A 14,173-nucleotide genomic window follows, 5' to 3' on the forward strand; every position below is an offset into this window, starting at 1 on the left:
TTAAGTCAAGTAAAATGTGGTGTGGTACTATCAAAACCGTGGATCATAACTTCAGATCATCTATGACGATCTTGAACCTTTAATTCTAGCATGTGTGATGTTTTTGAAACAAGGAACAGCTGAACAAAAAGTAGCAAGATCATAAGAACATAAGAACTAGGAGCAGGAGTAGGCCTTCTGGCCCCTTGAGCCTGATCTGCCATTCAATAAGATATTTTTGTGGCCTCAGTTCCACTTATCCGTCTTCCCATCATAACCCTTCATTCCTTCATTGTTCAAAAAGAAACTATCTTAGGTTTTAAACATTTACTGAGGTAGTGTCAACTGCTTCACTGGGCAGGGAATTCCATAGATTCACAACCCTCTGGGTGAAGAAGTTCCTTCTCAATTCAGTCCTAAATCTGCTCCCCCTAATTTTGAGGCTATGCCCTTTTGTCCTAGTTTCACCCATCAGTGGAAACATTGTCTCTATGTCTATCTTGTCTGTTCCCTTCATAATTTTATATGTTTTGATAAGATCCCCCCTCATTCTTCCAAAGTCCAATAAATATAATCCCAACCTGCTCAGTCTTTCCTCATAAACCAACCCCCTCGCCTCTGGAATTAACCTAGTGAACCTCCTCTGCACCCCCTCCAGTGCCAGTCCATCCTTTCTCAAGTAAGGAGACCAAACCTGCACTCCAAGTGTGGCCTGTTGGACTTAGGCTCAATCTACCAACTTACTTTCTTCTTTGTGTGAGCCCAGTCCTGCGTGTTCTTTAAATGAAGCAATAGGAGAAGATATTCAATCTTACACTCTTAGTTTTATTCTAGCGGTAAGTGGATAAAGTATACAGAGCTCTGGGTCTAAACCTTTCTGTCCCTGACAAACTACAAAGTGAGTCAGTTCACAAAGAAAAAGACATATTCCTGCCCCGACTCAGTCTTTTATACAATAAAAAATGTCATGCAATTACTGAGGTAGAATTGTCTTCTGATTGGCTGTTGGTCTGACTCCATTCTCCGCCTCCTCACATTCCCTGGATGTCCGACCCCACGTGGGCTTCCTTTGTTCGTGAAACAGAGCACCACATGGCCTCCTGTAGGGCGCGAAACGGCAGACCACGTGACTCCCGCCCGCGCCACGGAGCATCACGTGACCTCCGAACACCAAGGACATTCCCACTCGCAGCCTGCAATCTATTCAACGCGTAAGCCATATATTTACAGGCCTCACCAGCTACAGCTACGACATAATCGCCCTGCTTATAAACTCAGTCCCTTTAGCAATGAAGGACAACATTCCATTTGCTTTCTTACTTACCTGTTGCAGCTGCAGATCAACCTTCTGTGATTCAGTGGCTATCTGTCAAAATCCTGTGTGACCCATGGAATGTCTCTTCTGTACGGGAAGCAGAGTTATGAGCAAGAGGTTGACTCCCTCTCAGCAGCATGCTATCTTTCCCAAGGAAAGCAAGGTTAAAAGCAAGCTTCAAGTTTCATCCAAATATGTCTATGGCCTGACCTCCCAGCTTTGAGAACAGCCATTAAACACCCTACACTGCAGGGAAAGAAAGGGAAAAATTCTGTCTATCACTCTGAGCCTGCCTACCAGCTAGAGTGGAAAAGAATCCAAACAAATAAATTCTAATCAATCTGCAAAATTCAGTTGACTGTTCAAATATCAATTGTAAACGCCACCAATAATGTTCTCTATAACAGCTGCAATGTTCTATTCTTCACTCGTCCTGAATGACTTGAAAACGGATCTTTTTTTAAATACCATTTTCTTTGAGCTCACTTCTCATTCCTGATCAGGGAGTATTTGTGTTGTGTTAATATTTCTTCTCACAGTTTAGAAACTAATAAACCCACTGCTTTATTAACTCAAAACATTTTGGTTAAATAGAGCCTTTCTGAAACATGAATTTATTTGGGTCCGGGAGAGACGTGGTCACGTAAAGGATACATCCATTTTCACGTGACCTTGTTGTGACAATCCCCGGGGGACTGAGTAAAGAAGGGGAGCCAGTTCTTTGCTTCTCACTTGGAAGTTGAATGGTTTGGGGTAATCCACCTGAAACTGTAACAAAATAGAGAACTTCACACAAGCTCATCAGAGGAACATTGACACATCTTCTTGTTCACATCCTAGAGCTGGGTAAGAGTTAGCCTGAGGAATACCTGCCAAACTTCATTGACTCGAGATTGGATTTCAGTGCAGACATTCAAGTGCGATATAATGATATCAAATGCTTAATACAGCCCCAGTTTGTGTGGTTTGTACGTTACAAGCTGTTGAGAAGTGCAACTATGCATGAAACTGAAGGTTTTTTCAAATTACCTAAACCCTGCCATGGGCATGAATGCTTTGAATGCAGCTCTTGTGCCTATATGTACTGAAAACAAAACATGCTGGAAATCACAACGGGTCAGGCAACTTCCAGGAAGAAAGAGCAAGATAATGTTTCGGGTCTAGATGACTCTTCAGGGTAGAAGCAGACTGTCCAGGGTTGGGAGACTGTAAGGTTGGAGGCAGTGGGGGACAAATCTCTGGAGGTAATGAGGTCGGTGAACAGTCCTGGCAGCATTGGCTGGATGTTCGGATGTGGGATCATGGTACAAGGAGAGGGAAGGAAGAAGTCTCTGAGAGTTGGCACTGAGCCTCTGCAAGGTAAAGGTCAGTGTGCCAGACAGCAGTGGCACCATCCTTGTCAGTGGGTTTGATGACACAGTTAGGGTTGGACCTGTGAATATGTTCATCAATGGAACACTTCTTAACAAAAACAATGTTTTAGGGAGCAAAATGTTAAATCTGTGGACATAAGCTCCCTTCGAAGATTGTGTATGTGGACAGCGTTATTCATTCAAATACAAATTTAATTTCAACTGGTAATATTTTGCAATATTGTGTATAAATAGTTTGGAAAAAGGAGAGGTAGTAATGTAGCACTCTTGGGAGAGCAAGTGACTTTCAATCTATGGTCATCAAAGCTGTCCTGGAATGTCTGCATGTCATTCTGGGTTTGTATTGGAAGAATGCCAGTGAGTGATGGCTGTGAATAGTTAACAACTCCCTTACCAGTTTGTCATCCGTCTTGTCAAATATGCGGACCTTTATTATTTTCTTTATGTCGCAATTTCTATATTTAAAAAACAGCCAAATTTTATCAGTGTAAAGCACATTACATCCCAAGTCAAAAACTTGGACTGGGATATTTTAAATACTTTTGATAAATACACTCTCTCATCTAATTCTTACTTCAGTTAGTCCCATTTACAGTTTGTTTCAATTCAGTGAACATTTTGTCCAGCACATGGACATGGGACATGAGATGTTAAAATTAAGTCCCACATGCTGTAACAGTTGGACATCAATGATCCCAATAAAATAATTCATGAAGTGAGTTCAAGCAACTAAGGTCAGCAATTATCTGATATCATGTGGTTTCCAAGAAATGCCTTTTTTAAAAGAAAAAAATTTTTGGAATTTCATTGACCTCTTGTTAAATAAATATCGCTATGTCCATCAAATTCAAGTCCACAGCAATTATTAAATATGATGCCATCATAATAGGATGGCAGAACTGAAGTATAAAGAGAGACTGAATTGTTTAGGACTATATTCCGCATCCAAGATGGTGGTACCAGCAAGCAGCTAGGTAGCATTCAGACTCTTGGGCCAGTCCGCTCTAGAGGGCTGCTTTCTTTCCTTACTCTTTTTGTCTTCTTCATTTTCTTCTTGTCGGTGATGAAGAAGGCGACATGGCGGTGCAGAGCGGTTGGATCAGGACTCTTGGCAAGGCGCCAGCTGGCCTGGCAGCAGACTCAGGGACTCCTGGTTGTTGTCAGCCTGGACTGTGGCCTCCAGGCATCAGTGGGGTGGCAGCAGCAACAGAGTCAGGAATTCCAGGTTGCGGGGAAAACGTGGGTCTAGCATCTATGGCCCATCAGTGGGGTGAGCCAGCAACAAAAAAGATGGTGCTTGAAGAGTAGCAACTCTGACAGTATCATTGGTCAGCCGGCGCAGGGCCCAGGAATCATGGTGGGTGGCAGAACGAAGATGGACTTTCTTTCAGTTTATCTTTTTATTCTTAAAATATTCAAATGGTACTGGGATTGTGGCAACAGTTGAAGCTTTTCACTATATTTTGTTGTGATGTTCAATGTAAAGTACAAGTGGCAATTATTCATTCATTCGTTCATGTTCTGGTACTTAGAAGGGGTATCTCATTGAAGCTTATAAAATTCTACCAGAACTGGGAAGGATAAATGCAGGAAGGATGTTACAAATAGCTGGAGAATCCGGAACCAGGAGTCGCAATTTAAGGATGTAAGATGGACCATTGAAGACTGAAATGAGGAGAAATGGAATCCCCTGAAGAGTGGTGAGCTGTGGGTTACAATCCTGGAAATTCTTCCCAAACAGTCTTTTCGCTCTCCCTACACCAAATGGACTGCAGCAGTTCACTACTCACCTTCTCAAGGGTAGCTAAGGATAGGAAAAATTGTTGGTCCAACCAGCTTCTCCCCCATCCAGTGACTAGATTAAAAAGGAAGTCAGGAAGTGAATACTTGCTGTGATTCTGAATTCTCCATTTTTGGCCTGAAGGAAAATTCCGGAAAGTTCCCTTGAAGTCAAGGTTCTGATTTTTTTTTGTTCATTCTCGCTGAGTTTTTTTCCCTTTTCTCACCATTGCTCATGAGAGGAGAATATTCCGCCCTGTTACTTCCAAGTCTGGAATGAAATATTTTCTGGACAGTATTTTAGTATATTTATATGCCGTAGTTCATATCTCCCAGATAAAGGTTAAAGTAAGGGATGGAAATTATTAACATGGGAAGGAAAACTTCACTGTTGAAGTAAATCTCCATTATTGCATTGTACAGACAGGATAGCAGTGTCAAATAGGCTAAATCAAATTGAATAGCTAAAAGATTCAATGGTAAACTTTAATGTAGTCAGTTTATTATGATTTTATTGCCCCCATATGCAGAAAAATTAACATTAATTCATCTAATTTTGACAGCAACTGCCTACCCTACAAAGCTTATTGACACTTAAGTCCCATAATTCTGTTTAAAGAATGATTATTTGATAACTGCTGTCATGGTAACAGCTTTTATGTTACATATTTATTTCAATAGTGCTATAAATGTAATTTCTGCCTTCAGAGTAGGTTTAACATGTGGTTCACAGTAAGCTGCTGAAATGTCTTTATTCAATGATTGAATTCACAACTCTTAGGTGGGGGATTTCATAGATTTTTCAGTGAAGTAATTGATCAAGCCAAATGAACCCCCTTGTCTCAAAATTATACCTAATAAAACGACTTGATTTCCTGACCATTGGAAACATCTCTTAGCATCTCCTGTCAAACCCAATTAGAATCTTGTATGTCTCAATGAGATTGCTACTCATTGCTGTAAACTCCAGGGAATACAGATCCAGTTTACACAACCTCTCATATAATGTTCCCCTGATCATAGGAACCTTTGCAACAATTAGAGTCAAAGCAGAGGACCATAGAGTCATAGAGATGTACAGCACGGAAACCGACTCTTCTGTTCAACTTGTCCATACTGACCAGATATCCTAACCTAATCTAGTCCCACTTGTCTGTACTTGGCCATATCTCTCTAAACCCTTCATATTTATATACTCATCCAGATGCCTTTTAGAGGTTGTAATTGTCACCCTAAGCCTATTCAGCCCCTCTCTTTTGCTCAAACCAACAAAGATCAAATGGCTGTAGGTTTGCTGACAGAGCTGAAAGGTTAATTTCCAGATGTTTCGTTACCTTACTAGTAACATCTTCAGTGGACCTCATGCAAAGTAATGCTAAAAATTCCTGCTTTCTATTTGTATATTTGGCATTTCTTTGAGTTGGTGATATCATTTCCTGTGGTAACTCTATCAACAAACACATTGAATCCGACCCCATCAACCACCCCCTGAGAAAAGAAACAAGAAGTGACTTCACCACAGGAAATGACATCACCACAGGAAATGACATCACCAACCCAAAGAAACCCAAACATATACATACAAAGCAGGAATTTTCAGTATTGCTTCACATGAGATCTGCTGAAGATTTTACCTAGTAATGTAACGAAATGTCTGGAAATGAACCTTTCAGCTCAGTGAGCAAACCTACATCCAAAACCTCAACCTGAGCTACAAACCTTCTCAAAACTTGCTAAGGATCAAATGGGAAGCTAAAAGATGGATATCAATGTGTGTTTATATGTATGTCCATTACTGTGGAATTATACAATGCACTCACTTAACTGCGATGATGGGGCCTACTTATTAACCATTTGCAAATGTCCAACAGGTTATTACACTTCTACACCACAAATATTCTGTTTTACTTTTGCAGTTTTGGATAACATGTCTTTCTTCACATGCTGCAGACGGGCTCTGATTAGCATAATAATTGCTCAACTCCAGAAATCCAGGACTATTGAACATTCTAAAAACTATTGAGATTGAGCGGAGTGTAGGAATTGTGTGTTTTTACTCATTTATGATTTGATCAAAATGTAATTCAATTTTTCACATCTCGTATGGTGCTTCACCAGTACCATCATTGAGTTCACAAATTTCACTTGTTTTTAATGTGTCTGAGGCAACTTTGCATGTAGATAGTGAGCTAGAAATGTGTTGCTGGAAAAGCGGAGCAGGTCAGGCAGCATCCAAGGAGCAGGAGAATCAACGTTTCGGGCATGAGCCCTTCTTCAGGAACCTTCAGGAATATTCCTGAAGAAGGGCTCATGCCCGAAACATCCATTCTCCTGCTCCTTGGATGCTGCCTGACCTGCTGCGCTTTTCCAGCAACACATTTTCAGCTCTGATCTCCAGCATCTGCAGTCCTCACTTTCTCCTATGTAGATAGTGAGCCAAATTTTAAGGGCTTTCTAATCTGTCGGTGTTTTGTCTTTTATATTTGATGATGCTGATGTATTAATTTTTCTGCTCCCACTTCCAGGAATATTACAGGTGACAGACATCAGGACAGAGCGTGTTGAACAGAAGAGCATTACCTTGGCGTGGCAAGAGTCAGACTATTCGAGTGACAATGATACTGAATATGAGATCAAATACTATGAAAAGGTACTTTCCACTGACTGTCCTGTGTAAGGCACAACATGTTCGTAAATAGGGAATATAAACTTGTTATGACTAACTTCACTTCTGTGTAAAATGGTGGGGGAAGGAGGAGGAGGATAATGCTTCTTTGAGATGGAATTTTTGGATGTTTGAAATCACAAGCCTGTGGCAGGTGGTGGGGGAAAGGGTGGAAAAAGGATTTGCAGCTTGAAAGGTGAAATCATCAAGTAGAAATGCAGTATTCGGACAGTGTCAAATTGGGCTTTGCTGAATCTTAAACTGCTGGTTTGTAATCTCGAGATATTGCATCATTTAGTACAATCCCAGGGGCAATCACTTCTGCACCATTTGTATGGATAACCTAGTTAAAGGTTTTATAAATTGTTGAATGCTTAGTTCACACACACAAACATACAACTTCACTTTCATTCTCCAGAGTTATTAATCTTAAAGACAATATTGATATTCAATAACTATAACAAGTTATCTGATCATTAGAACATTGCTTTTGAGATCTTGCTGTGTACAAATTGCTGCCATGTTTCCCACATTACAAAGACTACCACAGTTCAAAAATGCTTCATTACAGGCAAGGTTTTGTGAGATGACCTGAGGTCATGAAAGACATGATATCAATCTGCTGTTTTGCTGTTTTATGTCTCTTCCTGTAATCTAATACAATTCTTTATTTATTTAGTTCACCACAGTTGGAACACATTAGTTGTTGGGTTGTTGTGTGTGTAAGGAATTTTTTTTGTTATAAATTATGTGTGAGTCCTTTAAACGTTAGCCATTTCCAGTTTACTATCATACCTTTTCATGCGGTTTTCCAATCCATCGTAGTCCATTTGCTCCTCAAAGCTCCATTGTTGCTTTGTTTAGATATAAGATTTTAATTTATGATTGAACAGCCACACTTTCAAATTTAATGCGAAATGCTATCACACTATAGTCACTCATTCTGAAGAATTCCTTTACAATAAGATGTATTAATTTACCCTTTTCCACTACACAGTGCTAAATTTAAAAAAAAACCTCATTTCTCAGTTGTTTCCTCAGGATATTGTTCTATAAAATAATCTCATGTACATTCCAAGAATTCAGTTTCCCCAACATTAGTACTGATAGATTTACCCATTCTATCTGCAGATGGGAAACCTTCATCATTACAGTATTGGTCTTCTTAAGGGCTCCTCTAGTTTCCTTGGTTTATATTATAATTTACACAATCCCTGCTATTTGCTGGTTTTTAATCCAATTCCACAAGTGTTTTCCACCTCATATTATTTCTTCATTCTGTCCCAACTGATTCCGCATTTGAACTATGGTAATCTCTGACTACAGTAGAGCAATCTTTAATTAACAGTGTTGTTAACACTTTTTTTTTTCCAAATTATCTGTCCTTCCTGAGCGATGTGCCCATGCATATTTCAAGTCTCACTTTTGGTTTCCCTGTAACCACATCTCTGTAATGGCGATCAGATTGTACATGTGAAATTCTATTTGAGCTGCCAATTCATCTGTTTTGTTGGGAATTTTGTAAGTATTCAGGTACAGAATACTTAGTTTAATTTGTTTTACTGATTTTATAAACTCTACCCCATCTGCTATCACCCTTTTAATTTCCAGTCACCATCCCTTCTTACCACACAGTGATTATCATTACATTAATTATTACCTTGATTTAACAAATGCCTTTTTAGTTACTTTAAATTACTCAATCTTCCCCTACATGATCCTTTACTCCCTATTTATTTATGCAAATAGAATATGAGAGTAAACGCGCAAGAAACATAAAAATGGATGATAAAAGCTTCTATAGGATATGTATAAACTAAAAGATTATCAGAAATAAATCTAAAGTCTACTACAAGAATAAAGAAAATTGAGAATAAGGAATATGGAAATGGCCAAGAGTAACTGAACAAATACTTTGTGTCTGTTTTCGTAGAGAAAAGTATTAAAAATCTCCCAGAAATAATAGACAATCAAGAGAATAGTAGGCATGAAATTGTAATACAGCTTTTCAAAATAGTCCCAGAGAAAGTAAGGAACAAAAAGTGAATTGTCTCTTGGATTTAATGATTTATATCCCAGATTGTTTACATGGGGTGGCTGGTAAGATCACAGATACATTTGTGATCATCTTTCAAAATTACCTGAACCCTGTTCCAAGTCTGTTGCTTGGAAAGTGGCAAATGTAACCTCATTATTTAAGAAAGGATTGCTTAAAAATGGATTTTGAATTAACTCCTCTTCTTTGATAATTATAAAGAAATTAAAAGCACAGTAACTGTGACATGTCCTACTGCACAAAGTTAAGCTGCATAACCCTCAGAATGTCTCCAGCTGATGTATAAGTGAAGACAGCTCCACTCCATATTGAACTACAGAGTAAGAGAGGAGGTCACTGATAAATTCACAACTGTAGGGTAAACAAATGATAAATCTTACACAAGTTCACAATGCGAATTTCAAAGATTGCAGATCATGAGATGGTCAGCCCACTTGCACCATTTTAATGACAACATTAAGAACTTGTATTTAGATGGAGGCTGTTGATTCAAGACCCATCCCAGAAACCTGAGCATATAATCAAACTGATACTCCCAACATGGTACTGTCAAAATGGAGCATTATCTTTTGAGGCTCTATCTATCTTCCAGGGTGGACATAACATTTCCATGGCGCTGGTTTGAAGATGAGTTAGGAAAGTTTCTTCACTACCTTTACTCTCATCAGTGCACTAAAAACTGATCATGCAGCGATCTATGACATCGTCCTTGCTGTGCGTAAGGAAGTTTCCTCTTTTGCTGCATTACAATACACTTCAAGAAGTATTTCATTAGATTTAAAACACTAGAGGATATCCTGGGATTCTAAAAGATGTGTTGACTCTTTGTAAATCCATGGTTAGGCCCCAGCGTGAGTACCGGGGACAATTAAGTCACCATGCTAGGAAAGATAGAAATGCCTAAGAGTTTAAGAGTAGATTTACCCAGAATATTACCAAGGATGAGGCAGTACGGTTATAGGAAAGGTTGGGAAAGCTAGTATTGTTCTCCTTGGAATAGATAAGGTTAAGAAATGCTTCAATAAAAATTTGTAAGATGATGAGGAATGATGTTTATAAAATCATGAGGGGCGCAGATAGAGTGAATAGCTAAGGTCTTTTTCCTGGAGTAGGGGAGTCCAAAATTAGAAGGCATAGGTTTAAGGTGAGAGGGGAAAGATTTACAAGGGACCTAAGGGACAACTTTTCCACGCAGAGGGTAGTGGGTGTATGGAACGAGCTACCAGAGGAAGTGGTGGAGGCAAATACAATTGCAACATTTAAGAGTCATCTGGATGGGAATATGAATAGGAAGGGTTGAGAGGAATCTGGGCCAAATGTTGTCAAATGGGACTAGATTAATTTAGGATATTGGGTTGGCAGGGATGTGTTGGACTGAAGGGACTGTTTCTGTGCTGTACAACTCTATAGGGAAAATCTATTCCCTTTGAATGTGTGAAACAAAAGTCACAGATTTAAAAGTATTGAAACAGTCTCAATGGGGAGATGAAGAGAATTTATTTTTCACTCAGGTGTCAGGACTAGAACTCTTGTTAAAATAATGGTGGACACTGATTCCATAAATAATTTTAAAACCACATTGATCGTTTTTGGATTCAGGAACTGATAGAGTTACAGCTGGAAAGTAAGGGCTGGAAGAATGAACTGGAATGTTCACTTGATGAGCCAGTACAGGAATGCTGGGCCAAATGGCTTCATTCTGTCCTGTAAACTTCCTTCATTCTGTTTAAATACAAGCCTTTGCTTTGCCTCCAGTATTAAAGCTGTGCTTTGGTGGTGTAAACATAAATTTCCCTTTGAGTAGCAGGCGATCATTAAAATCTTGCTGTGTTGCTAGGGGTTATTTCAGAGCTGAGCTCTTGCTGCTTTTTTTCAAAGGGTGCCTTTTCTTCCTGAGTTTAGCTAACAAGGCATGTCGTGTTAACTTCTTCTATTAACTTTTGCACTATAACTTTGAGAGAGCTTTGTGAGTCTTTTGTACTATTAAGACTTTTATGTTGTTGATCTAAGCACGCTGTTTACTTTGAACAACCTTCTCAGACATCAAACTTCTTTCAAACGCTCAAGATGCAGCTTTTAAAAATTGTAAAGGACCCTACAGAGAGTCCCTCTCGGAAGGCCTAACCAATCAGAGGCTATTTTCATTATGTAGATCCCTCTGAAGTATCGAATCTGTTACAGGTAATTGTCAACAACTTCAAAATGAGACAATGAACAGTCAAGGAGTCTTCACGCGCATCAACTTTAATTATCAAACCGACTAGTTCCTGGTTCCACTTCAAGATCCAAATTCATTTGACCCAGTGAAGAGCACTGCAATTGTTGATTCATTCCATCTTTTTACTTGAACAATAAATAATCTCGAGAAGGAATTATTGCAGGCTACATTGCAAAAATATTCACCAAGATGCTTTAATCAGCACCTTCCAGTCCTCTTCCAGATCATTTATGTATATCACAAACAACAGTGGCCCCAGCACTGACCCCTGTAGTACACCACTGATCACCTTTCTCCATTTCGAGAAACTCCCTTCAACTACTATTCTCTGTCTCCTGTTGCTTAACCAGTTCTTTATCCACCTAGCTAGAACACCCTGCACACCATGTGACTTCACTTTCTCAATTAGTTTACCATGGGGAACCTTGTCAAATGCCTTACTAAAGTCCATGTATATGACATCTACAGTCCTTCCTTCATCTGTCAACTTGGTCACTTCCTCAAAGAACTCTATTAAGTTGGTAAGGCACGATCTCCCTCGCACAAAACCACGTTGCCTATCACTGAAAAGCCCATTCATTTCCAAATATAAATAGATTTTATCCCTCAGTACCTTCTCCAGCAACTTACCCACCACTGACGTCAGGCTCACTAGTCTGTAGTTACCCGGAATATCCCTACTACCCTTCTTGTACAGGGGAACAACATGCGCAACCTTCCAGTCCTCCGGCACCTCCCCTGTGTTTAAGGATGCAACAAAAATATCTTCCAGTGCTCCTGCTATTTCCTCTCTTGCCTCCCTCAGCAGCCTGGGATAGATCCCATCTGGTCCTGGGGATTTGCCCACCTTAATAACCTTAGCATACCCAACACATCTTACCTACTTATGTCAACATGATCCAGACTAATCAAACTTCTATCTCTAATCTCAGCATTCATCATGTTCCTCTCCTCAGTGAACACTGATGCAAAGTAATCATTCAGAATCTCACCCATTCTCTCAGGTTCGATGTACAGCCTTCCTTTGTTATCCTTTAGTGGACCAATCCTTTCTCAAGTTACCCACTTGCTTCTTATATAAGAATAAAATGCTTTGGGATTTTCCTTAATTCTGCTCGCTAAAGCTATTTCATGACCCCTTTTAGCCTGCTTGATTCCTCATTTTAAAACTGGTCCGACTCTCCTGATATTCCTCCAGGGCCCGTTCTGTTCTTAGCTGCCTGGACCTTATGTGTGCTTCCCTTTTCCTCTTGGCAAGTCGTACGATTTCTCCTGTCATCCACGGTTCACAAATCTTACCCTTCCTATCCTTTGCCTTCAACAAGACATGCCTATCTTCAACCTATCTTTGAAATTCTCCCACATATCAAATGTGGACTTCCCTTCAAATAACTGTGTACAATCCACATTTCCCAGCTCCTGCCTAATTTTGATATAATTGGCTTGGCCCAGTTTAGTACTCTCCCCTTAGGACCACTCTCCTCTTTATCTACGAGTATTCTAAAACTTACAGAATTGTGGTCACTGTTCCCAAAGAAATCCCCCACCGCAACTTCTACCAGCTGTCCTGGCTCGTTTCCCCAGTACCAGGTCCAATATGGCCCCTTTCCTAGTCGGACTATTGGCATACTGCTCTCCTGGACGCTTCTTACAAATTCTGCCCCATGCAGACCTCTGACACTAAGTGTATCTCAGTCAATTTTGGTTAAAATTAAAATCTCCCATCATCACCATCTTGTTGCCCCTACATCTTTCCTTAATCTGTTTATCTATTTGTTCTTCTACCTCATGCTCACTGTTGGGAGGCCTGTAATACAGCACCAACAATGTAACTGCACCCTTCTTATTTCTCAGCTCCACCCATAATGCCTCACTACTGAAGCCCTCCATAGTGTCCTCCTTTAGCACAGCCGTGATATCGTCCCTGACCAGCAATGCAACTCCTCCCTCCACCCCTTTTTTTAGTTCCCTCCCTGTCCTGTTTGAAGCGTCTATATCCTGGAACATTTATATGCCAATCATGCCCTTCCTTCAACCAAGTCTCTGTGATTACAATAATGTCATACTCCCAGGCACCAATCCAAGCCTTAAGTTCATCTGCCTTACCCACAATACTCCTTGCATTAAAGTGTATGCACTTCAGGCCACCAGTTCTTTTGCATTCATCTGCTCTCTGCCTACTCTTCCCCTTATTAATGCTAACTTCATGATTCTTGCAGTCTGCAGTCTCCACCTTGCTGCCTATTTGTTTTCTCTTCTGGTTCCCAGCCCCCTGCCACATTAGTTTAAAATCTCCCCAATAGCAGTAACAAAAACTCCCCCAAGGACATTAGTTCAAGTCTGGTTCAAGTGTAGACTGTCCAATTTTGTAACAGCCCCACCTTACCCAGAACTGGTCCCAATGTCCCACAAATCAGAAGCCTTCCCTCCTACACCATCCCTCAGAACTGTGCTATACAGTTCTGTTTCTAAATCTGTAAATCATTTTAGTCTTTGAAGGAAACCCTGTTTGTCCTTTGCTTTTGGGTTACCCCGAGGTTTAGTTTCGGGGTAGTTCATCCGGGCTGCGAAGGAACTTGGAGTGGGAGGGTAAAGATGTGATCGTGGTCCTCTTGGTATCAATGAACTCGAACCTCTAACCTCGTTTGATCTGCTAAAGGAGTATGAATAGCTGGGAACTAAATTAGAAAGCATAACTAAAAAGGTAATGACCTCTGGATTACTACCTGAGCCGTGAGCTAATTGGCACAAGGTCAATAAGGTTAAGCAGGTGGCTCAAAGATTGGTG

General features: G+C 40.1%; 1 protein-coding gene across 2 annotated transcripts in view; it reads left to right on the forward strand.

Moving 5' to 3' along the window:
- Positions 1-14,173, forward strand: part of LOC132830037 (ephrin type-A receptor 7-like) — a 604,896-nt gene that overhangs the window by 476,613 nt on the left and 114,110 nt on the right. For both annotated transcript variants that reach the window (XM_060847499.1, XM_060847500.1), the window contains exon 6: positions 6,972-7,096. In XM_060847499.1, coding sequence (XP_060703482.1) covers positions 6,972-7,096 — 125 coding nt within the window. The remainder of the gene's footprint in view (positions 1-6,971; positions 7,097-14,173) is intronic.

The sequence above is a fragment of the Hemiscyllium ocellatum genome, chromosome 30 (genome assembly GCF_020745735.1).
Source record: "Hemiscyllium ocellatum isolate sHemOce1 chromosome 30, sHemOce1.pat.X.cur, whole genome shotgun sequence".
Classification (NCBI taxonomy): Eukaryota; Metazoa; Chordata; class Chondrichthyes; order Orectolobiformes; family Hemiscylliidae; genus Hemiscyllium; species Hemiscyllium ocellatum.